Below are 23,961 nucleotides of genomic sequence, written 5' to 3' on the forward strand. Positions count from 1 at the left end.
CCTAGATCCTATATGAGTTAAGAATGAGTTAAGGCAACTTAAAATACCTATAAGAAATTTATATCGAAGATGGCATTTGATATGTAGAAAATGTAAAGCATGTGCTAGTTTTGCCTGTAGACTCGTCATTATTGTCTTTACATGGAGTAGCATAAACTAAATGATCCAAAATGGAAAAAAAAATGAGTTCATTTCCTAATGGTTTAGCTAGTACAGTTAAGGGTTGAGAAGGTGTCTGTTTCTATTTCAACACAAATTGTTCTGGAAATCAGCCTTTTCTAAATCAGTCAATCAAATAAACAATCTTAATCATGAAGCAGCAAAACCATTGCTGTTTCTGAAAGACAACAAAACTGAAGATGTACTTCACAACCTGAAAATGTCTCTTAAGATTATATTTAATATAGCACTAGACCAAAGCAGCAATTCAATTTCACTATGCATGTTCTTCTTTAGTACTAATAAATGGAATATAAAACTAGAGTAAATGGTATGCTTATTTTTACATTTATACCAAATTTTATAGTTGTTATCAAGGATGCTGTAGAAAGGAAGTCTACCTTTTTTCATTTGGTGACAGAGGAAACCCTTTGGTTTTGGTAAATCCTTAACTTAAATTTATAGCAAACAATTTATAAGTATTTATTCATACGTTATATTTACTGTTTGTTTCTGTTTTTTTCCCCTATCTTCTCATTTCATGCTTAGGTGTATGATTGCTGATGAGGTAAGTGATGTTCCTATTCCCTTAACACCATTTTTCTTGTCTTAATGTACTCCATTCAGATGTGATTTTTCTTGTTTGGGGGATGTGGGCAGAACAGTTGGCAGTGAAGGAAGCCTAATTCATATAATATTCAGTAGGTATTCTGAAAATACCTAATTAAAAATATATATATATCTGACACAAGATTAAGACAAGCTTTGAGAAAGCTTTGAAAGGTACTTTTATTCTACTTAGGCTAAATCTTATATGCTGTTAGGTCCTTAAAATCTTAATGCAGTTTATTTTTATTTTTAGCACTTTATTATTGTATAGATAGCTTTTTTTATTTTATTTTATTTATTTTTTTAATGGATTAGGAGACGTTTATGTACCAAAGAGAGGTATGCTTCCAAAGAAGAATTTTTGTAACAAGGACAAGTACTATTAATGAAATTCATGACTGTATACATTTTCAAATATATGAATTTATTCCATATTAGGGAAATTTGAGTTCAGAATTTCTTACTACAGAAAAAAAGCATTTTTGTAATAGGGTATAATGATTATTTTATTTTACATTAATTGATGTATAAAACCTTATTGAAAAAGAGGTAGTGATTGAGGATTGATGTAGCTTCCCATTTATAGTTTGGGATATTATTTAGCAAAACAGAGCTAGAAGAAAAATCAACTTCAAGAAAGAATTATCTTTCCTTTGAGTAGTCTTTTTAAAATGCTTTTGGCAGTTAAAGGGTTAACAAGTTAAAGGGTTTGATTACCCTTATAGTCCATCCTACTAAAGCCATGAGTAAAAAACCTTCTGAAATCAATGGAAATGCTTTTTTTTACCTTTAATGAGCTAGCCAAATATGCAATATGTATTAATCCTGTTAAAGAGAAGTATCTTTTTTCATGAAAGATTATCCGTAGTAACAAATTGACAATTAAATATATACTGTGGAACTGCCTCTTTGGTTTTGTTCCCTGCATCTGGTTCTTTTTTTGCAAAATAGAGAGGCTCTTGAGACTTGAGTATGTTTTCTGAGCATAGACTTCTAATTTTTTTTTCTTTTCCCAGATGGGTCTAGGTAAAACAATTCAAGCAATTGCCATTTCCTACTACTACAAAAACGAATGGCCTCTCTTAATTGTCGTGCCTTCATCTCTGAGATACCCTTGGGTTGATGAGATGGAGAAGTGGATTCCAGAACTCTCTCCAGATGATATTATCATCATTCAGAACAAAACCGATACTGGGTGAGTAAAGTTCATTAATGAACTATGGAAAGGCTTGTTCCATTCTGTGACCTGATTCCAGTATATATGTGAAAAAGGTACAGTATATATTATGGCTATAATGGAAGGTAAGGATTCCAGCAAAATAAAAGATATTTCAATTAGGTGCTATATCTTTCAGTTGAGAGTTGGAATTATGTTTGGTTTTCATCTCCTTTGAAATGGAGAGGTCTGATTGTACAGTAGCAAGGGTTGTCTGCTTAAAATTTGGTTACCTTAGTGTGTCTCTCATTGAACATATTCAGCTCTGTGTCAACTCTGTTGAATTAGCTAGGATTTGTTATTCGTGGTAAAACAGTTTGAGCACATTTTTTGCAAACTTCTGGTACGCATTATAAAATAAGGAAGTAATTACCATTAATATTCCATTTAGTGCACTGACAAAATTTAGAAGTTAAAATAAGTATTCTCTAAGTAATTGCAAAGGTCCTTGTGACCTGAGTTTTCTATCTTTAGACTTAATAGCATAAATTCATCAGTGTGTGACTACAAGTCTTGGGTGCTGTTAGAATAACTCTCCTATTGGGAGGAAACACTCAATTACAAAGGCATTTTTTTTTAGTCTCTTTTACTGTAAATGACATGGTTGATTTCATGGGAATGTCACGATATTGTTCTAAAACTTGTGGATTTAGAAGATGATCTCCACATTTTCTGGGGAGTATCAGAAAGTGACTTAACTGCCAAGACATGCTGATGAGACAGTAGCTTGGAACCTTCCTTGTGGTAACAGCATAAATTAAAAGCTTGATCAAGGGATAGTTGCTACTGATAGTCAAAATATAACTTTCTCATAGGAATATGGGAAATAGAATAAAGATTTAATGAGCCTTTTTTTTTTTAGCTCTTCAGCTAAAATGCACACAAACTCCATGCTTATAGTTCTAAATGCAGAAAGGAGAAATGTGGAATAAGGGTAAATGATGGCAAAAGTAAGTGTCAAACAGAATTCTGTTCATTTTATCATGAGATTTTAAAAAAAGAGTAGACGTTAACCACTATTACTTACTTTTGTTCATAACAATAAAAGAGGAAAAAACCTGGCTTTCTGTTTAACTCCCAGGAAGCTTCGTAGCTGTAAGTGAGGTAGCTCTTGAGCTAATTAAATTTTTGCAAGAAAATGCAAAAACAGAGCAGGTACACTTGGTTTAGCAATTTGGAAAATTGTGCTTCTCTGTGTTCAGCCTTTGATTTCTCTCAGTTCAATACTTTGCTTTTCTTCAAAACTTCAACAACGAAATTTACTGCTTGAATGTTGTTTAACTTAATGTGAATAAGTTAAAATATACTCAGAAATCAGTTCAGGGTGTCTAAATTTCTAACTACATTTGAAAGGAGATATTTCTTGAATTAACTTTCAACTAATAATAAACAATTTTATTTCTAATTTCTTTTCCACCATGTTCCACAGAGGAGGAGAAATCCTTGTTTTCCTGGTTGCTGCATTTATCTGCGCAGTAGCAGCCAGAGGGTGCAAAGTGTTGGCCACAGTGCCAGTACTCTGACCATTGCCTCTCCCTCCATATCCAGAAGCATGAATGTGCATGTGCACGTACCTTCTTTTGCATAAGTACTGTAAGAAAATTTCACTTAGTTGATTGGGTTTTGATCCATTGCTACTGGGGAACAAATAAAAATCATGCCAGCAGAGCAGTAGTGTCTGACAGATGGACAGACCAGCTAAGACTCGAGTTCTGGTAACTTGTTTGTCTAACAACTAAGTGTCCGTGTGTTGCTCAAAGGCTTCTGAAGGGCCACAGTGCTCTCTAGTGATTTTAAAAACAATGCATGCCTTGGGCCTGGGTATGTTCTTACATGTATAGTAAGAAATTATTTACAAATAATTGTTTTTAAAAAAAAAGTCCTTATCTTAACCCACAAAGTTTTTTTCATTGTATTTTCTCCCCCTGCCTCTTTGATGAGGGCGAATGAGAGAAGGGCATGGTGTTACTTAGCTGCTCATTTCACACAACAATGTCTTCTGAAAATGGTTATGAAATGTGTGTGATTTAGAAGTGTCATATGCTAGATTTTCTTCTAAATGAAAAGCCTGTATTATTAGCCAACCTGACAGCTTACTAATTAACCAATCTAAAAGGTATCATACATACCTGCTTAAAAAAATCTGTTTTAGTTTAAACTAAGCTAACTATACTAACTAATAATTCCATTGCTATATTAATTTTTCTACGATGAAAATTTACTAAGACAACTTCTGGATTTTCTCTTCTAGGAGAATATCAACCAGCAAAGTGACGATTCTGGGGTACGGCCTGTTAACTTCTGATGCCCAAACTTTAGTAGACACGTTATACAAGCAGAACTTTAAGGTAGTTGTGATTGATGAATCACACTACATGAAATCCAGAAATGCCACCCGCAGCAAGATCTTGTTGCCGATTGTGCAGAAAGCTGTTAGAGCTATTCTTCTTACTGGAACTCCTGCTCTGGGAAGACCTGAAGAGGTATTTGCCATGCTGTGCTTTTTTGAGGGATAGTATCACTAATGAGCTTACAATTTTGTAATTTTATTAAATACGTACAATTATATGCATTAGAAAATAAAGCAGGTCACTAGCTACGTTAGGAAGCACAAATAAGAAAGTAAAAAAGTGTTTGATTGTATTGATGTTTTTACAAACTCCTTTTAGGCTTATGAACAGGTGACTTGGGACTGTTTCTTATAAGAAATTAATCTTTCTCATAATAGACCAGATTGTTGGCTGAAATAGAAAATAGAGGGTTTGAGTAGAGAGCTATTTATTTCTGCTGGATAAGAGAGTCCTTGGTAGACACAAATTTGCATTAAGTCTTCTATATCCTCATCTGATATAGGCAGTAATTTATTTCTCTCTGGTCTTTTTGTTATTGCTAACATTCTCTAATAGCAAAATTTTGCTAATAGCAAAAGTGGAAAAAATCTATCTAGTGCTAGTTGCTATCCAGAATGATGAATTTTCCTTGATGGAAGATCAATTTATGGAACTGGGGAGGAGCAGAGTAGAAACAAAAATCTCTTGGATTTTATAATGAACCCAACAAACTGTTTTGTTTTGTTTTAATCAAATGTAGAAATAAATGGAGTATAGGATCTAATTTTCTAACAAGGGAACGTAGAGGGCTTAAAATAATATTTGTGCATTTCATAGAATCACAGAACCGTTAAGGTTGGAGAAACCCTCCAAGATCATCTGGTCCAACCACCTCCCTAACACTAATGTCACCCACTAAACCATGTCCCTGAGCACCAGGTCCAACCTCTCCTTGAACACCCCCAGGATGGTGACAGCACCGCCTCCCTGGGCAACCCGTCCCAATCTTTGACCACTCTTTCTGAGAATAAATGTCTCCTCATTTCCAACCTGAACCTCCCCAGCACAATTTGGCTTGAAGGGACCTCTGGAGATCATCTAGTCCAAAATGTACAGTAGACTTAAGAGGATAACAGGGAAAGACAGAGAGCCTTCCAGACTACTGCTGTCTTGATGTCCTCTCTGCTCTCCCTTAGCAATGGGTCTTGGATTCATTGCTGAATCCAGAAAGGTTTGACAGTAAAACAGCTTGTAAGGTAGGATTCTTTCTGGTTAAGGTTGTGTAAACTGTTCCCATCCCTATCCCCATTACTCAGCTGTGAAAAAAGGTATGGAATTTCTGGTCCGTAATGACTCTGTCTGTTTTTTAAAGTAGAACTTAATACATGAAAATCCCACTCATTCTTTTAAGAAACAGGACTCTGCTTGCCGCTTCAGAGCATTGAATGCCTGCACTGATGCTTTGCAGAAGTTTATGTGCCTGGCAAATCACAAACGTTATGTTATTAGGAAGAATATCTTCTTGTCCATGTTTTCTTGTTCAGTTTGTCTTTTCCAAGTCTCTAACACCACTGTGGTGTTCAGGGTACTCTCTCTTTGAGGGCTTCATACAGCAGTCCTGCCTGAAGACATGAGCATAGCCTTAAAAAATGTTCTTTGCATATGTGCTGAGCTAGTTATTTTCTGTGCAACTGCTGAATGTAAGCTTAATGCAATAATCTTGTAATAAGTGAGAATTATTTCTGAATAGTCTTACATTTACAGGCAATTTGTCACTGTCACTTTTTTTTTTTTTTACAGCTTTTCATGCAGATTGAGGCACTTTTTCCAAAAAGATTCGGAACTTGGAATGAATATGCCAAGAAATACTGTAATGCTCATCTCAGGTATTATTGTACTTGTCCTTTTATTTTCTTATTAATTGTCTTTGGTGTCTTTGATTTTCTTCTCATGTGAAACGAGAGAATCGATAAATAGCATCTCTATTGCTGTATGTTTGCCATTGTGTTTGTAGACATAGGATCAGATAACATCTCCTCCATCAAAGAAAAGAATACTTTTTTTCTTGCAGAGAAAAAGTATAAATACATATTTTGTACAAACGTAGAAGATAGCTTGGCTTCCACACAGGTTTTTTTGTCAGTGTTTAGGAAGATTTGGAGAGAGGATTAAATTGACAGAAGACTTTACTTAAAGAATAAATTGGAAGACATTAAAGTTTGAGATAGTGGAAGTGCCAACATTCTGTTAAGTAAAATGATTTCCAAATTTACCATTGTTAGTATGAAATGTATATGTTTTACCTTTAGAGCTAGTGTTTCAGTTAAAGCTGAAACTTGAGTTTTTGATTGTCAGTCCTTTATGCATATCATGTAATAATTTACATTTCTTTTTATTATGGGATCCAAACTTTTTACTATCCCTTAACACTTGGGGAAAAGAACACTGTATATGGTAAAAAGAGATAAAGGCATGAAATTCCCCAAAGCCTGGTAGTGTGTTTGTAGTTCAGTTTCATGATTTGAATCACTGTAGAACTGTGGACAGTGTGAACTGTAAGTTCTTGTCCACTACCTTGTCTCCTATTTGCTTCTTTCAAATACATTCCTAATTAAATTTTAACCCATTTTTACCCCTTGCATCTTTCATGTGCTTTCATATTTCATATGTTTAAAATCATTAACTTCATGAGTACCCATACCCCTCTGTTTGCTTTCCTCAGCTTTAGTTTAATGATCAGTTTCTCTGGATATATTCCAAAATAGAGGGGACAGAAGAAGTTCTGATATGAAATGCTTAGCTTTACCCATCTGAATCTGTTTTGCAATCTGGAATGAAAGAAGTTTTGAGAAGGGAAGAACCTTTACAAAAATTTCTTATCTATAAATTTTACATATATTTGGAACAGTAGATTTTGTCGGCGAAATTGTCTAGCATTTAGATTTTTTTACAGTAATAATTACACAGTTTCATTTTCATATAGCTTGGTATAGCTTGGTTTTTCTTTCATCATATGTGTTTTATCAGCATTAAACTTTTAATAACAAGGAAGGGTGCTGCCTAATTTTCAGACAGAGAAATGCTATTTTTTCCATGGTGTTTTGACTGAATGCATGTGTAATTTTCACACCACAAGTGTGCGTGGGTACAGCATGGTTAACTACACAATCATAGATGATTATCTTATTTTTGGAATGGCATAAATGTAATAGGAATCAAGTTCAGGGTTTGGCAAGCTCTCAATAAAAAACTTTGTCTTAATGACTGAAACAAAACATCCTGTGGTAATAAACTTGATGGGATTGTTTTATGCAGAACTTTCTGTGAAAATGGTTTTTTGACTTAGGTGTTCATAGGCACCTGTTTCTAAGGATGAGGTCCTAAGTATTTCTGTGAGTTTTCAGCTAACATTTCTTTTATCCCCAATGCTCAAGTTGGAGGGAGGAACCCTTTCTAAGGACAGTCATATAAACAGACTAAAGAAGTGAGGTGAGCAAAGGATGTAGCTGTCATCCCTCTGTGCAGCATTCTAAGTGAGCTACATCATTACTTTGCCAGTGCAGAAATGAGTCCCTCAGCTCCTTTCAAAACTGAACATAGTCAGCCAATGAAATACTGTTGATAAGCTCAGTAAGGCTTAAAATTCTTAAATTTTTAAAATAATTTTTACCAGTGGAATTACATGCTTGCAATGTGCTCTTTTGTCTTGGAAAATGCCACCTGGGCTTTTCTCTAAGCCAGCAAAATCTGTCATACTAGTTGTTTTCTTTACATCTTGACAATATTAACACTGAAAAGCTGTTCTTTCTGCTGCAACATGTCCTTGAAAACAACTAAAGGAAGAAAAAGGAACAATAATTTAGTAATTTATTTCTCTGTTTCAACCTTTAGCTTTTTAACCTTAAATCTACTTCCTTTATTTAGCCTTGTTCATTAAATAGCATTGCATTTAAAACAGGAAGCTGACTGTAACTAGCAGGGAATTCTCAGGGGGAAACACAGAAATATTAATGGTGATATTTGCAGCATTTTTGTCAGTTTCTCTATCATTTGTTCCCCTCTATAATATAATAAGGAACATTGTTACTATGGTATATTCTTTTCATTAGTCCATTGAAAGAAGAGTTTTAAAATGGTATCTGGAACTTCTGCTTCTCACAGAAAGGGTAGTGCAGCTGGGATGAGATACAGGACTGTGTACATCTGATGGGTAGTCAGGCCTGCAGGTAGCAATAACTGCTGGAAAATTGAAAAAGCTCTGGCTTCAGTGTTAGAAAGAATCAGAGAGAAAGCAATCATCTCTCCAGTGTAACCAGGAACACTGAATATTGCTATCCAGCATGCCTTCATATCTAACTGTGTGTTTTAAAATTAATTACGTACTGAAAGTTTCTGTTGGATTTGGAAGAGCCAGTTTTCACCGTTGATGCTGATTTTTATGTTTTTTTCCAGATTTTTTGGTAAAAGAGCACAATGGGACTGTAGAGGAGCTTCAAATTTAGAAGAATTGCATCAGCTTTTAAGAGAAATTATGATCAGAAGACTCAAGAATGATGTTCTAACTCAGTTGCCTCCCAAAGTTAGGCAGCGTATTCCATTTGACCTCCCACAAGCCACAGCTAAGGTGTATTTTCCACTTAATGCTAAAACCACATTTGTTAGTAATGTCTATAAATTTTACATATATATATGTGTATATATGTATATTTATATGCATGTGTATTATATTCATGTAGTCTTTGTAACTACATATATAACATAGCATCTGTATTATTCTTTTTAAAATATGTGAAGAACATGAATATGCCACTTTGTCATCAAATAATTATAAAATATGCCTAATTTTAAAACAATCTTCTTCCTTTTTGTCTTCTTTTCTATTAGATTTTGAATCCTGCAATTACTTTTAGACAAATTTGATACTCTCATAAGTATTCCATTCCTAAATGTTTCATGCAAATCAATATTGTGGTAGAGAATGCTTTGTACTGTCTAAACTGTCAATAAATTATTTGTACATCTATCTAACCACTGATCTCTTCTGCCACTCAGAATTTGAATGCTACTTTTGCAGAGTGGGAGAAATTAATGAGAAACCTGAATTCAGATGCCAATGAAAGCCACTTTGTTGAAGTCATGAGTCTAATCACACGCATGTATAAAGAAACAGCCATTGCCAAGGTAAGCATGGAAGTATTTTTTTAGAATACATTTATTTTTTTCAGTGTGGTTTAACTTAATAAAATCAGTTGTATTGGCATCTCCTAGACTAGGAATGTACTGAAGGCGGGTACTTCAGCGATGTGTCTGTGTGTTGGCAGCTGTTGCAGCTGATCCAGTTGGCATGTGGTACAGGATGGTGCTGATAGAGCCCTTATGCAGACTGTGCTCTGCCAGTACTGGTTCTCTCCATGGATAAACAAAAAGAATAATCCGCTCTAGCTAGTCTCTGTTTTAACAGATGGAGTCCCCTGTTCTGTATTTTCCTCCTATACTTAAGATGTGAGAAAAAAACAAGTTGTTAACCAAAAGTTTTACACCCTTACTTTTTAATGTTATCAGATTTCTTTATGCTAATCTATTTTTAGAAAAAAGTATTTAAAAATAAATAAAAGTTCTGCAGGCTGCTGTATCAATAAGAAAAGAGACTGACTAATTGAAATTTTGTCTTAATTTTTTTACATATCATAAAGATATTATTGTGGTTGTGTTGCTATTTCTTCTATACTTTTTTATTCTCTTCCCTATCACTGTCAACCCATTTTTAGACAGAGAGTTGAAAGAGGAAAAAGAGAAAAAAGTCAGGGGATTGCAACTGTGGGTATTGTATTAACCATTGATATTGATCTTGATAAATCTTATTAGTTGCTATTAACTATTAAATCTTACTAGTTACCATTGATAAATCTTATTAGTAACTGTCATTATTTTAATAGCTGTTATAAAAGCTATTGAAAATGATACTTGACACAAAAGAATTCTATGAATGTTTAAATACGCAAATGCTAACAGTACATGATTGCAGTGTCATGAAAGTATCAAAACTATTTTTTTGGTTTTGATACATCGATTTATGGCTGCAGATACAGATGTTCTCATTAAGCAATGTCTTATCCGTTTATGTTTGGACAGAAATTAGGAGGTTTATTTTAGCATGGTTTGAAACACCAGATAATGGTGTCATAACTAAAAGTATTTTTATTTGCATCTAAATCTGAAAGAAGTGACATCTAATTGTGTGATCTTTTGAGGATGAAGGTTTTTTCTCTAAAGAAAGGAAATAGGTTTCACTATTAAGACATAAATTTATGGTACTTTTTAAAAAAATCTGAATAATTTAATAATTACTGTTCCATAAAATCTTAAATGGATAACAAAAACCATGGCCATTTACCTTTTTATTTCAAAAGAAATTGAAAGGCATTAAAGTAAAAACTGTCATTTTGAATGTTTTATATGTTTAACTCATGAAAACTTACTCTCTTACTCCAGGCAGGAGCAGTAAAGGACTATATCAAAATGATGCTTGAAAATGACAAATTGAAGTTTCTAGTTTTTGCTCATCATTTAAGCATGCTTCAAGCCTGTACAGAGGCAGTTATAGAAAATAAGGTAATAATTTATCAAATGCGCACTCATTTAATTTCAGACTTTACAAATACACAACAGGTGTGTTTGAACTGAGCAGAACTACCTGGAATTTAAGGAGTTTAAGTATATACAGGTCAGTGCCACTGGATTAAAAGAATTGTGGAGTTTGGAAGAACTGTTTTGTACACAAGGATAATGTAAACACTCTTATCTGGTATGATACTTCATTATTGAATTAATGTTGTAGGCAGTTGTTTCCCAAGTGGCTTTTTTTTATTATATATACCAATATGCTTCTGTGTACTTTGTTTTTTTCTCTGTTTAATTCAAAGCAATAAAAATGTCTACAAACCACCTTCATGTTATTGGTCATAGACTCTCATCCATTGCTAGGGAACAATGGCTAACTGTGCTATTTAATATTAAGCTATTATTTTGCAAGTGCTTTGAATTTTAATTAGTCCCATCAGGGAAATTGCAGGTTCTGTGGAGTATACAATTTCAAGAGTCTGTCACTCTGTTGTCTTCTGTAAATGGGGAGTGCTGAGTCATCAGTTTTCTAGATAAACAGGCTTAATTGTAGATCAAAAGGCAAAAAGCTACTGAGTTACCCCTGTCCCCATGACTGGAATAGAACAGATGTTCTTGTATTTGTATTGGGGGACAGAGGGTGATTGGATCAAAAAATGAGCAGGGATGATTTCATTTTTGTCTCTGTTATAATATGTTACAGGTTCGCTACATACGGATAGATGGAAGTGTTCCTTCCTCAGAAAGAATACATCTTGTTAATCAGTTTCAGAAGGATCCTGATACACGAGTTGCTATTTTGAGTATTCAGGCAGCTGGTCAGGTAGGATTAAAAAAAGGAAGTATGTGAAATAAGAAACTTCAAGAATAAATACTGATGTCACTTGATGACTCAAGTTATTTAATTGAAGGCAGTTCATACAGTATATATTTTGGAGACATATGTATTCATTTTTTGCACTAATCATGTTAACTGTTTTAAGCCTCCATTAAAATTACATGAGTAAAATCAAGATAAGCAGCAGCATCTTGTGCTAGAATAATTAGTAAAAAAAAAACAACAACAACGAAAATCACACTCTATTTTCTCTCTTAAAGTACCAGATTAATAAGTAACATTTATTTCCATAATGAAAAGCAGTATGCAGTCTTTGCATAATATTGGAGTGTTTATTGAATCTTATTAGTACCTACCTGAGGGTCAAAGAAAAAATCAGTGTAGAAGGCCCATCTCCTGTCCCCATGGGTCCCCCTTATTAACATATAAAAATGTTCTGTGCAGCATGTAGCTTTGTGTGGAGATTTTTTTTTCTAAAATTTATCTACTTGCTTATTTTGGTTAGGGTTTAACTTTCACTGCTGCTACTCATGTTGTGTTTGCTGAATTATATTGGGATCCAGGCCATATTAAGCAAGCAGAAGACAGAGCACACCGAATTGGGCAGTGCAGTTCTGTGAATATTCACTTCCTTATTGCAAAAGGAACATTGGATCCTCTTATGTGGGCAATGCTGAATCGCAAGGTATGTGTGGAACAGAACCAAATAACCAGAAACTCACTGTGTTTAAGATACCACTTAAGTGAGAGTGGCAAATAACATTTTTGTTTGTTTAGAGCACTGTTCTAGTATAAGACAAATCAATAGACCAAGAATTGCTAATTATCAAAATGACTGTTCTGAATGAGTGTTTCCTATCTTTTGCTCTCCATTAAAGGTTGAAAGATAAATAAGGTAACTCTTTGCTTAGGTGAATGGGATAGTTCACATTTATTGTTTTTTCTTCCTTCTAGCCTTTTATTGCTCTGGTTGCTCAATTTATAAATTTAAGGTTTTCCATGCAGTCATAACACCTAGAGATTTTTTTATTAGTATTATTGAGTGAATGTTATACCTTTCTAACTTCATTTCTGAGAGACAGGAGCATTCCCAAATAACATTTCTTAATCTCACCCAAGGTCAAGTAGTCTTACCTTCTTGTTGTCAGGTACTACCCAGTTGTTTTAGGAAGGTCAGTTCCCCATTCTACATTCTTTCAGTATTTGGAAGATCTTCACAGAACTAAAAGTCATTTAGCTGTTTTGCTTTTGTGACCTTTTTATAACCTTTGATGCCATTTATTATGTGTCTCGCTTTGATAGCTGAAGTGTGTTAGTGTTGTGTCAGCTCTCATCTTCTGACAGTTCCAGAGGTGTAAAGCTAGAAAGAGAATAGCCTTTTAAACTCTAATTGTCAGAACTTAATGAGATTGTGGTTATGCAATTTCTTCTGATGCAAATGCCAGTTAAGTGCTCTATTCCAATTTGTGGCAATTCATTCTTGTGTTTGGCTACCCCTTTGTTGGAGTGGTGCAATTGCTTCTGTCCATATTGTTATTATATTGAGAAACTGATAACCATTTTTGTCAACATTTTCCTCTGCTGCTGGAAAGTAATCACAGTTTACAGAATCAAGGAACTGCAAACTGTATTTTAAATTAATTTGAGGAATGAAACTATTCTAATTCCTGTAGGTACTGACATTTTATATGTCACATGTTAGATATGCTACTTATTCTTGCAGAAAAATGACTTTTGATTTGGACAACTGAAAGAAAAACAGTTTTAACGAAAGTTACTTTGAGTTACTACAGAGTTTCTCACTTTTCTCTTGCGAACTCTGTTTACACATTCGTAATGAGCGCATTTAGATAACTAAATTTGTTCCAACGTGAATTCTTCAGAACTTCTATGCAAGTCTTCTTTCTGCAGGCCAAAGTTACAGGCAGCACCTTGAATGGCAAGAAAGAGAGAATGCAGGCTGAAGAAGGTGACAAGGAGAAATGGGATTTCTTGAGTTTTGCTGAAACTTGGGCCCCAAATGAAAGTCTAGAAGACACCCAAAATGAAGTTCTATTTACACATGTAAGACTTAAAACTTATGTTTTTCAGTATTCTGTCATTTCAAAAAAACATAGCCATTGCTTACCTAAGCTTGTGTGCACTGCAGATTTTACTAGTAGAGAAACACTGAATGAGTGGGATAAATACAACGTGAGTTCCATTTCAAAAAGTTAGTGAAGTTGGAGAAAGTGATTTGTTGGGCATAAATGTCACCAGTTTTTGCATATGTCCTTATGTTATCATTTAGGTGTTTGAATCACCCTCAGTCTGATAGGAGCATGTCATTTCTGTTTAAATCATAACTTCATTAATAGACAATTAAATACAATATGATTATTTTAAAAGCAGTGTTTAAAGGCTTTCTTTGTAATAGGCATGGTCAGAAAAAAGGCATGCAGCATATCAATTCTGTGTCACTGTTTTCAGACTTTTGTTAAGAATATTGAAAATAATTTTTACAAAACAGAAGATCAATGTCGAATTGCTTTTTTGCTAGCTGTTTATTCTTTAAGGAAAATATCTTTTGTAAAATATGTCCAAACTGAAACTAGCTTCCTGTGTTAGTGAGCACTACTAATGGATAAAAGCAATAATTTTGGCCATTTCTGATGCTGTAAATACAAGATGGGTTTACATATTTCTTTCTCCTTTCCTAGTTTGAAAAGGAAAGACAGCATGACATACGTTCCTTCTTTTCCCCAAAATCCTCCTCTGAGAAGAAACGCAAAATATTTTCAGGTAGTGAATCATTAAATACTGATCCAGAATCTTCGGAAGTCACAAAAGAAGAGGATGCAGAGAAGAGCAGTGAAAACCTGGATTCCACAAGACTAAACAATGTGGATATGATTTGTCATGAAAGTTCATCTGAACGTGAAGCTAAAAGAGCAAGAAGCATAAGTGGATCTACTCTAGTCAGCTCCAGTAAGAAAAAGAAAAAATCTTTAACTGGAAAAAAGTCCACTTTGTTTACAGAAAAAAAATGCTGAAGTCCTTCCTTGTGACTCAAACACTTCAAGTAAAAGCACAGCTTTAACTAAAGTTTGGCACTGTAGTGCTTGCACTTACAGTAATAACGAATTGCTGCCTTACTGTGAAATGTGCAGTTGCCCTCAGAACAGTAATGGTAAGTGACCCATGCTGTAGAGAAAGCATGCGCTCTTCATTCCAGTTGTGATTAGTTTCAGAAAATAAAGTATTTTTAAATATATAAATATACACAGTTACAGGCAAACTGTGAAGAATGATACCTTTACATGAGCAGACAAATACCTGTTAAGTGATCTTCCTTAATTTTATTTTTCCTGAGGATTTTTTCAGTTTTTCTAATTTGAAACAAATAGAGACTTCAGCTGAAAGTTAACAAGATACAGATAGAGTGAGCAAGAATATACATTTTGTTTTCTTTGTAGCAAATGTATCTTTTCTTTGCAAAGGTTTATGGTTATTCTGAATCCAATTAAATGGTAAAATTTTTCACAGCTTGTCAAAACTAAATGATGTAGCGTAGACGTTTTTATTAACTTGGGTATTGTACAGTTATCATGGGAGCCATTGCCTTGAAAATACAGCATTTCTCACTCCAACAGATCAGAATAAATACCTTTTATTAAATTTATTTATGCTATCTGGGAACTTATTAAAACATATTTATAAATCTATCCCCATATTTGCAATTTAAATTGCAAAGAAAGGAGTAAGGTTCTTTTTCTTTTTTTCTTTTCTTTAAGTCTCTCTGGTTGATTAAGTAATTCAACTTCTGAATTTCTTAAGTATAGATCAATGCCTGGAAAACTACTTCATGTGTTTAAGGTGTACAATAAATATATATAATAGGCGATTGCTAACCACATTATTACATGTATGTTGACATAAAGCTGGGTACATGAAATTGCTGAAGTGGAATACCGTGGTCCATGTGTTTATGCTCCTAATATTGAAGTTAGCTTTTTTTAAAAGTGGTTGCACCATGATGATATTAGAGAATAAAATGCAATTTCTTTGCATTTCAGTTGCATAGTTTTGTGTCCATATATGTACTGAGTAGCTCTATCTGTTTATATGGATAGTATAAGTGATCACTTTTCTTCATCTGTAGCTGAGAGAAATCCCGCTAGCCAGATTGAAGAAAGCATGTCAGAAGACTCCGGAAGAAATGAACAGAGAACACCATGGAATGCTGAAGATAAAGGAGAGGACTTGGGGGAAACAGTGACTGAACGATCTGTTGAAATCAGTGAACAAGAAGCTGTTAAAATTGAAAGTGAAGAAGGTGAAAAAAAGTGTGGAGAAGGTAAAGTGGGACTACTGCAAAAGAAAGATGATAGTATCCTGTCTGTGAAACTGTCTTAACCGCCTCTGGCAAGAAACAGAACTTTTAAATGAAAACCTTTCAAAAGTGTATTTGAAAGAAAGAAGTACATAGACTAGCACATGACTTTTCATTTCAGCCTGGGATGTTTACTGAATTCTGATGATGTCTAAACCTACTCTTTTCAAACAACGCCAGAGGAAATACAGGGGTTTTGGCTGACATAGGAACTATGTCAAACTAGCAAGTGTGAACCTTAAGTTATAACATAGAGATTTATTGAAACTTATGATGGTGTTTACTTGAGTTCAGGACAGCCACAGATAAAAGAGATGATGGGTAGTTCAGGAGAAACAGAAAGTACAGAGACATCTTAATAGCTTGCAGCTTGAGTTGTGTGTATCTTGTTATTCTGGAATTAGATATAGAATCCTAGTGTGGTATATATTTTCTTCAAGTTTGTGCCACAATTTCTGAAAATTGGAAGGGGGTAGGGAAGAAAAGATAAGAGATTAACAGTGTTCCTACAAAAAAGTTTGTATGTGCACCAAATTGGGAAATTTCATAACTCCTTAAAAGACAGGTATAATATTGTTTTTAATGTCTGAGTGGACAAAATGAAGAAAATTTCTTAATTTCAAAATTTTTTGTCTTTATAGAAGATTTAGATCAATCGGACACATTTCTAGTGTATGATGGGCTTATGTTCTGTGCAAGCAGGAACACTGATAGAATTCACCTCTATACAAAGGTAAACCTGAAATGAGCATGCTTTTTATCATTTTTAAATGCCAAAGTAGAATGTCCTATGAAATACTGATGTTTCATTTGTTATGCTTTATATAAAAAACAGTATTTTTTTATTAACTGAAATATACAAAAATTAGGTACTTTATTATTCTAGTTCTTTCTCTCTGTGGTAATAATTCTAAGTAATAATTCTCTAGATATATAGCTTCTAACACTTCTCCGAGCTTATCTTTATAAGGTGCTAATGCACTAGATGTATGTTCAGATTACCTGATAGAATTTGAAGTGATATTTAAGATTCCTGTTTTTATTATAGTATTTTACCACAACTTTGAATCACTGGAATGATAAACTATTCTCCTTTTTGCAGCTAGTGTGCTATTCCAAAGTATTTGTAGACTTACAGTAATCAGTGAATCCCACCAGACTAAATAAGTAAATAAGTAAATAAAATATTGCCACCACATTTTCACAAAGGTAGGCATTGGTGCTGTGTATAAGTAATTTCTTGAATAAAACACGTTATCATTAATCCAGCGGTCATAGTAGGACAGAAACTAGCAGGTGGTAATTTTCTAGGTCATCTTTCATAGAGAAAACAGGACTTGCTGATCACTTCTTTTAAGGGTTGGAAGCCTTTACTTAGAAGGTTTCTCCGAAGCTACTGAATGAGTCAGTGTATTTAGGTGCAACTGTAAAGCATCACGAATAGCTGAGGGCAAGTCTTTGAGGCAGTACATTTTTATTAGTTGAGCTGATAGAGCTAGAAAAAACAGTCAAAAAAAAAGTGTTTTCTTGTATCTGCAAATTTGTGTGATATACATAAAGCATATTATGCTTCCTAGCTTTGCACATTTTACTTTAAGATAAAAACACATTTTGGATGGTATTGGTCAACTGTTTTGTTTTGGCTTGAATCAGAACTTTGTTATGCTATATATTGCACAAAATCTTTCTACTGAACCATAATACACAGGGGAAATCTGCTTTAAATCATTCCCTCAAATTTTTGTGAATCATCAGTAAGTTCCTGGGTCATGTCCCCTCTGGGGACAACTTGTTTCTGAAAAATTAGGTAGAGTCGAACTTGTTCATATATAAAAAAAAAAAACAAACAAAAAAACACATTAAAAACAAAAAATAAAATCTGAATTTAAATGGTAATGAAGGATGACATTCTCCATTCTATAATTATTCATTTCACTTGGAAATTCAGTCAAGAGAATTATAATTTCAGTTTATTACTTTAAGGCAGTTTGTTTGTCTCTGAACTATTTGCAAGGAATCAGTTTCAAATGTAAAACTTTCACCCTGTTTACTTTTGGATATATTAATGTGAGTAATGTTTCTTGCATCTGCAGCATTATCATGCATGTGTGGCTTATCATTTGTTCCTGGAAAAATCTTACCTTCAGGGTCTAAATTTAGTTGGAAGAGGAGGATAATCCAGTTGAAACAGATCATTTTTTCTAGATTGTACTACATTTCATCTGTAAACAAAACTGTTTTCTTGTGTAGGATGGTGAACCACTGAATCATAATTTCATTCCGTTGGACATACAGCTGGATAACTGGGAGGATTTGCCAGAGACCTTCCAGCATAAACAAAATCGTTCATTGGCAAGTACAAATTCTACTGGCACAGTACTATAATGTTTAATATGGAGTGCTTGGACTTTTTTTTAATAAATGCAGAACACTTTCAGGCCTTGGGATCTAGGCACAGTTTCATCAGTGCAAGCAGATGTTATAAATGTTGATGTGAATATTAATTATGCAGTCTGTTCCTCTGGCAGATTATCATACCTCCTGTTAACATTTCTGTAGATGGAGTCAACCAGGCATCATTTAGTTTCTCATTTACAGAATTAGTAACTAACATTCATAAGTCAACAAAATAGCATTTTAAAGGTTATGAATTATGTATGGTGCGTGATGAATACGAACGTGCTAGATTGTATCAGAGCTGCAGTTCTGAGCAGGCCTCCTCTCTCACTTCATCCTTTGGTCTCCTAACAATGTTCAACACTGTGTAGGGCGTAACTCCACTGCGATAAGCATCTTCAGTTATTTTAGCAATAATGGGCACATTCATAATGGTGTGTGAGAACATGAATGCTGTTAAACGAAGAACTAAAAGTAATGAAATCAGAATTTAAATTGGATGTGCTATGTTACCTTGTAGATTAAAATACCCACGTTAGTAACTGCTCCCATGTTTCTGTTATATCCTGCAATTTCCTTGACTTCTTTCTTGTGGCTCTGACTTAGAAGTAAGACTGATCAGTACACTTTCACATTTGCCATGAAAAAAATACTTTAAAGAGAAAAAGAAAATTATTGATGTGTCATTGTCTTGAAGAACGTTGCTGAATGAAGCTGAAATCACAATTAAGTCCATACTGCACAATGCACAATTTATTCTTACCACAGTCCACGTTCAGAAACACCATGATACTGCCTACTAGATTGTTTCAAGTCAGCAAATAGTGGAATGGAAAAAAACAAAACTGGGTCCTATCACTACTGGCTCATATTGTTGTCACTGGGGGTCATGTTGTTACTCCCACTTATTTCCTGTTGGAGAGGTGGTGGTGGGATGAAACCATTTTTCCTCTACACATATCCTAAAGAAAGCAGCCATGTTGTAAATTCTAAATTCCTATGTAGGCACATTTTTTCTACTCAATTCCTCGTGGTTAATCCATTAATCATCCAATTTTTGTCAATTTACAGCTTCAAAATTTTATGTGGCTTCCTGGCCTGTAAAAATCCATGAGGTTCACTACCAGAAATGATTAAGTCCCTCAGAGCAGCTTTATTTTATTATACTTTCAAATTCTAAATGCAAAATAAGGAAAGCTGATCAGTACTATGCTATATTCTCCATTTTCTTTCTGAAATATAGTGTTAAGCAGTTCATCAGTTTTTCTGTAGGATCCTACAGTTGTATCAGTTTGAGATTGCTCTGAAAAAAGATGAAGTACAGGTTAAATTGCTCAAAATTATTGTCCTTTGAATATTTTGATGCTAAGCCATATCTCTACCTTCATAGATCACCGTGTGCTGCACTGTAACGCCCCAGAGAAGAGTGGACTTGTGGTAGAACCAGCTGTATAATTTTAAGATAATTTGGTGATGTCATACCACTAATAGCAAATGTAACACAGTAATTTTGATAATATATGTGAATTTTTTTGGCACTGTATTATTGTAAAAGAATACAGTAACCTCAGAGCAGGTACCTCTGTGGTTCTGTTAAAATTCCACAGCTGAAACAGTTGTACACCAACCAACTGTTAACCTGGTGTTAAGCATGTATCAGAAGGTTAGAGGAAAGAAGAAAGGTGGTGTGTAAAGCAAATGATAAATGCAGTTCAAGTAACTGGAGCAAACCTTCCTTTTCTGAGCGGCCTAGTGCAAAAAGAACAGGGCTGCTGTAAGAAAACTTCTGCCCATCTGTTTTTCCCATCAGCAGTTTCGCTCCACAAGAAGGGTTATTTTAGGCTTTCTCACAAAACCATTCTCCTATCACTGTAGCTCAGATTAAAAAAGTCAATTTCTAACCTTGTTTTCTACCTTCTGAAGCAGCATACCTCTCAATACCTCTCAGAGCAGAGCCATAGTAGACAATGCCGAAGCTGTCTCAGCTTGAGCAAGAAGAGGGCTGCAGCTTGCATGAAAGCTGACTTGAAGAGACCATCTCAGATTGTACCAGCTTTTTTCCATTGAGTTTTGAATATAGTAATTCCTAGCTCCCTTTCTCTGTAATTAAGTGTTTCTGCTTGATGCCTGTCATGCTGCTGACAATAGCGTTCTCCACCAGATACTGAGGTTTGTGAAAGAATGGAATCGCCTCACAGCAGTGAAACAGAAAATTGTCAGAAAAAGTGGTCAGATATTTTGTAGTCCTATTCATGCTGCAGAGGAGTTGTCTAAAAAGCAGTCAGTGGCCGGCAGCACAAAAAGGTATGTATTTTTTCCCCCCTTATTTATTGCTGCATGAAGCTCCGTGTGTTTAATGTAACTTTCAGAGGAGAGATGCTGGGACTGTAAACCCACAGCTCAATGACTGTCTCATAGTGACAGGAGTAGGTGACTGAGCACATCAGTAAATCTGCTGGAAGGGAAGTATCTGCTTCCCTGTCCCTCAGTGTGTCACATTCAGCAGCTATTCTGGCCTTCTGCTTTGCATGTTTAAACACCTGGAGCTTGCTAGAAGTTGTTGAGGAAAAACCATGACCGTTAGGGACTCAAAAGCAAGGTTAAAAAAAAAATCTTGTTGAATTTCCTGCTTTGAAGCAGGAATAAATCATTAGTTGCCATCAATGCTACAATCCTTTAATTATAATTCACAGCCTAGTCCAAACCTTTCTCTTACTCAGTTTTTCTTCAAATAATTCTTTTCCCTGTGGATGACATTTCTGAAAATTATTGTTTTTCTCACTGGGTGATATTGAACAATGATAGCGTTTAATCCTAGTTAAAATCTGAATTCACCTTTTTCCACTGTCTGTCCTTTTTCTGATGCATTATCTTCCCCAGTACACACTTGCAGCTTACCTGCTGTCATCGCTCTTCACAAAAATTCTCATTTGTACAGGTTTACCTTACTTAGCTTACTCACCAAGGTGCCTCTGCCTGTCAGTCCCTACTGTTAAATTCTCCAGGGTGATAATTTGCATTTTATATGTATTATTTGATGGAGGTAAGCATTCAAGTAAGAGAACAGAGTTTTTTAATTCCAATAGTATAAGTAGTATGTATTTCTTAACCTGATGTCTGATCATTTTCTTCCATAAAATATAAGAAAGCTCTAACTGCAAACTGTGTTAGAAAATCTACTGTAACCTACGCTGGTGTCCTAAGGTGGTATATGGGGTTTAGCATTTGTATAACACAGAGAGTTGTATTTATAAGAAGTTGTCTCAATGTCATTCTTTGAAGAATGATCAGAGTGAAGGGATTTTAAGATAATTTTACTTAAAAGCGGTGGTGGTTTGTATATTTTCGTGTGAAAATAAATTGATTTCTAAGATAAATAACTGAGCAAGAGTCCTCCAGAGCTTTTAAAGCCTCCTGTATCACCTAGAATATCAGTTAACACTTCTCTAAACTGAAACAAAATAGCTTTCAGATTCCACTGTCAATCAGTATCAGATTACTTTCACCTTTTTAATTCTTCTATGCAAAATAATTTGTTTGCTGAATGGAGTTGATCCTGGTTTTAGAAGATGCAATCTTATGTAATACAGAAGTCATATGGAGAAGTATGTTTTCCCAAACTATTCCTTTCTAGTCCAGGATGTAAGGAATGTTTCAAGAGAATATGCAGCACCAATCTTGCTGCAGCCAAGTATGAATATTCTTTGAGAGAGATTTTTCGTGTTTTAGTGTATTGACAGAATTTTGAATTATTTTAGGTATGTGACCAAGGAGGATGTGGCAGCAGCCTCCCTTAGCAAAGCTAGCAGCAGCGGGGGCAGTGTTCGCCTCATCTCTAAAGAAAATAAGGTTTGTCTGAAGAATGAAAGTGCTTCTACTGAACAATCAGGCCACTCCACAAAGTAAGTTTAATGCAGTAAAATGATTAAGCTTATCTTCATAGACTTCATTTTTAAAGTAGCAAAGTTGTTATGAGCATTTACCTTGCTGAGCTATAGTATTTAGGTAGGAAATTTGCTGAAATTGGTAATGAGCCATTAACGATTTAGCTTGTGCATATATACCTGTTGTCTGCTGATATAGCTTCTAATTAACTGAGTAACAAAATGAAACAAGAAAATAGTTTCATATAGTACACTATTTGGTTAAGGAAATAAGAACTTTAGCTCAGGCTGGCTTGTGCAGTCAACCTCAAATTAGGTAGCAAATTTTCTTCTATTCTACTTCATAATGTAGAATAAGGCAGAAAATATGAAAATTTTGGACAGAAAATGCCCTCTGTTCTCAGACAGTTCTTGCCTCAAGGCAAAATTTATTTAGAAAATTGATAGGCAGCTGTGAAAGTTGCAGAGAGAAACCAGGATCTTTTCCTTTGACTTCTGCTGAAAAGGGGACATATACATTCATGTGTATACGTGCATGAAAGGAACCACCTTTTCTATATAAACGCACCATTATTTTAGCTAGTATGACGTGCAGCTGTGCAGATACCAACCCAAGTAAGATGATCTTCCAACTGAAATGTGTATTTTTGAGCATAAAAGATATCTAATGGAAATATGCAATGCATATCCAGAATGACTTTTTACTCAGTCAGGTAATGATACGACGAAGGGAAATGGTTTTAAACTGAAAGAGGTTTAGATTAGATGTTAGGAGGAAATTCTTCACTCAGAGGGTTGGACCTAGATGGTCTTAAACATCCCTTCCAACCCAAACTATTCTGATTCTATGACAAAAGGACTTACAGAATTGTGTTGTTGAATATCTGCTTTACTAATAGCAGTACTTTGTTCTCTGTAAACAGGTTGCTTTTGGAGAATGGAAAAGGTTTTTCAGCTCTTTGTCCAGATCAGACTGAAACTGAAGGCTCTCCCCTGCCCAAAGGCTATTTGCAAGCGTTGGACAGTGAAGGGAACCCGCTTTGTCTCAGCTGTCAGCAGCCCACGACTCAGCTTGACCAGGCCCGTGCCTGGGACACACGATTCTGCTCTCTTGCCTGCCAGGAGGACTTCTCGATTCGTTCTAGTCATAGCTACATCAGGACTAAGGTGTTTGAAATTGAACACGGCGTTTGCCAGTTCTGTCATCAGAATGCCCACGAGCTTTATCTGAACATCAGAGATGCGCCTAAGAGTCAGCGTAAGAAACTCCTGGAGAGCTCTTGGATGTCTCACCTTCCACTTGGGCAGGTATTAATATTGCTTTTTGAACACTTAGAGCTAATCCGTGTAGTTCTGGAGTAGACAGTGCAGAGAAATCTAAAACGTTACTCTTACAGGCTTAAGGTAGGGTACCCAGCACCAACAACAGCGTAAAAAAAAAAAAAAAAAAAAAGAAAAGAAAAAAGGCCAAAAAAACCCCACACATACACTAAACACAAACAAAACCAAACAATCAAAATCTCAGTGTCATCAAA

At 34.9% G+C, this 23,961-nt stretch overlaps 1 protein-coding gene across 1 annotated transcript in view; it reads left to right on the forward strand.

The window, feature by feature from the left end:
- The window catches only part of ZRANB3 (zinc finger RANBP2-type containing 3), a 47,303-nt gene that overhangs the window by 20,553 nt on the left and 2,789 nt on the right, over positions 1-23,961 (forward strand). The window contains 18 exon segments of the mRNA XM_032190249.1: positions 709-727; positions 1,785-1,963; positions 4,236-4,467; positions 6,115-6,200; positions 8,767-8,938; positions 9,367-9,495; positions 10,807-10,926; positions 11,639-11,758; positions 12,279-12,458; positions 13,685-13,837; positions 14,473-14,793; positions 14,795-14,942; positions 15,915-16,109; positions 16,787-16,878; positions 18,396-18,497; positions 20,704-20,846; positions 22,301-22,444; positions 23,350-23,734. Coding sequence (XP_032046140.1) covers positions 709-727; positions 1,785-1,963; positions 4,236-4,467; positions 6,115-6,200; positions 8,767-8,938; positions 9,367-9,495; positions 10,807-10,926; positions 11,639-11,758; positions 12,279-12,458; positions 13,685-13,837; positions 14,473-14,793; positions 14,795-14,942; positions 15,915-16,109; positions 16,787-16,878; positions 18,396-18,497; positions 20,704-20,846; positions 22,301-22,444; positions 23,350-23,734 — 2,920 coding nt within the window.

The sequence above is a fragment of the Aythya fuligula genome, chromosome 6 (genome assembly GCF_009819795.1).
Source record: "Aythya fuligula isolate bAytFul2 chromosome 6, bAytFul2.pri, whole genome shotgun sequence".
Classification (NCBI taxonomy): domain Eukaryota; kingdom Metazoa; phylum Chordata; class Aves; order Anseriformes; family Anatidae; genus Aythya; species Aythya fuligula.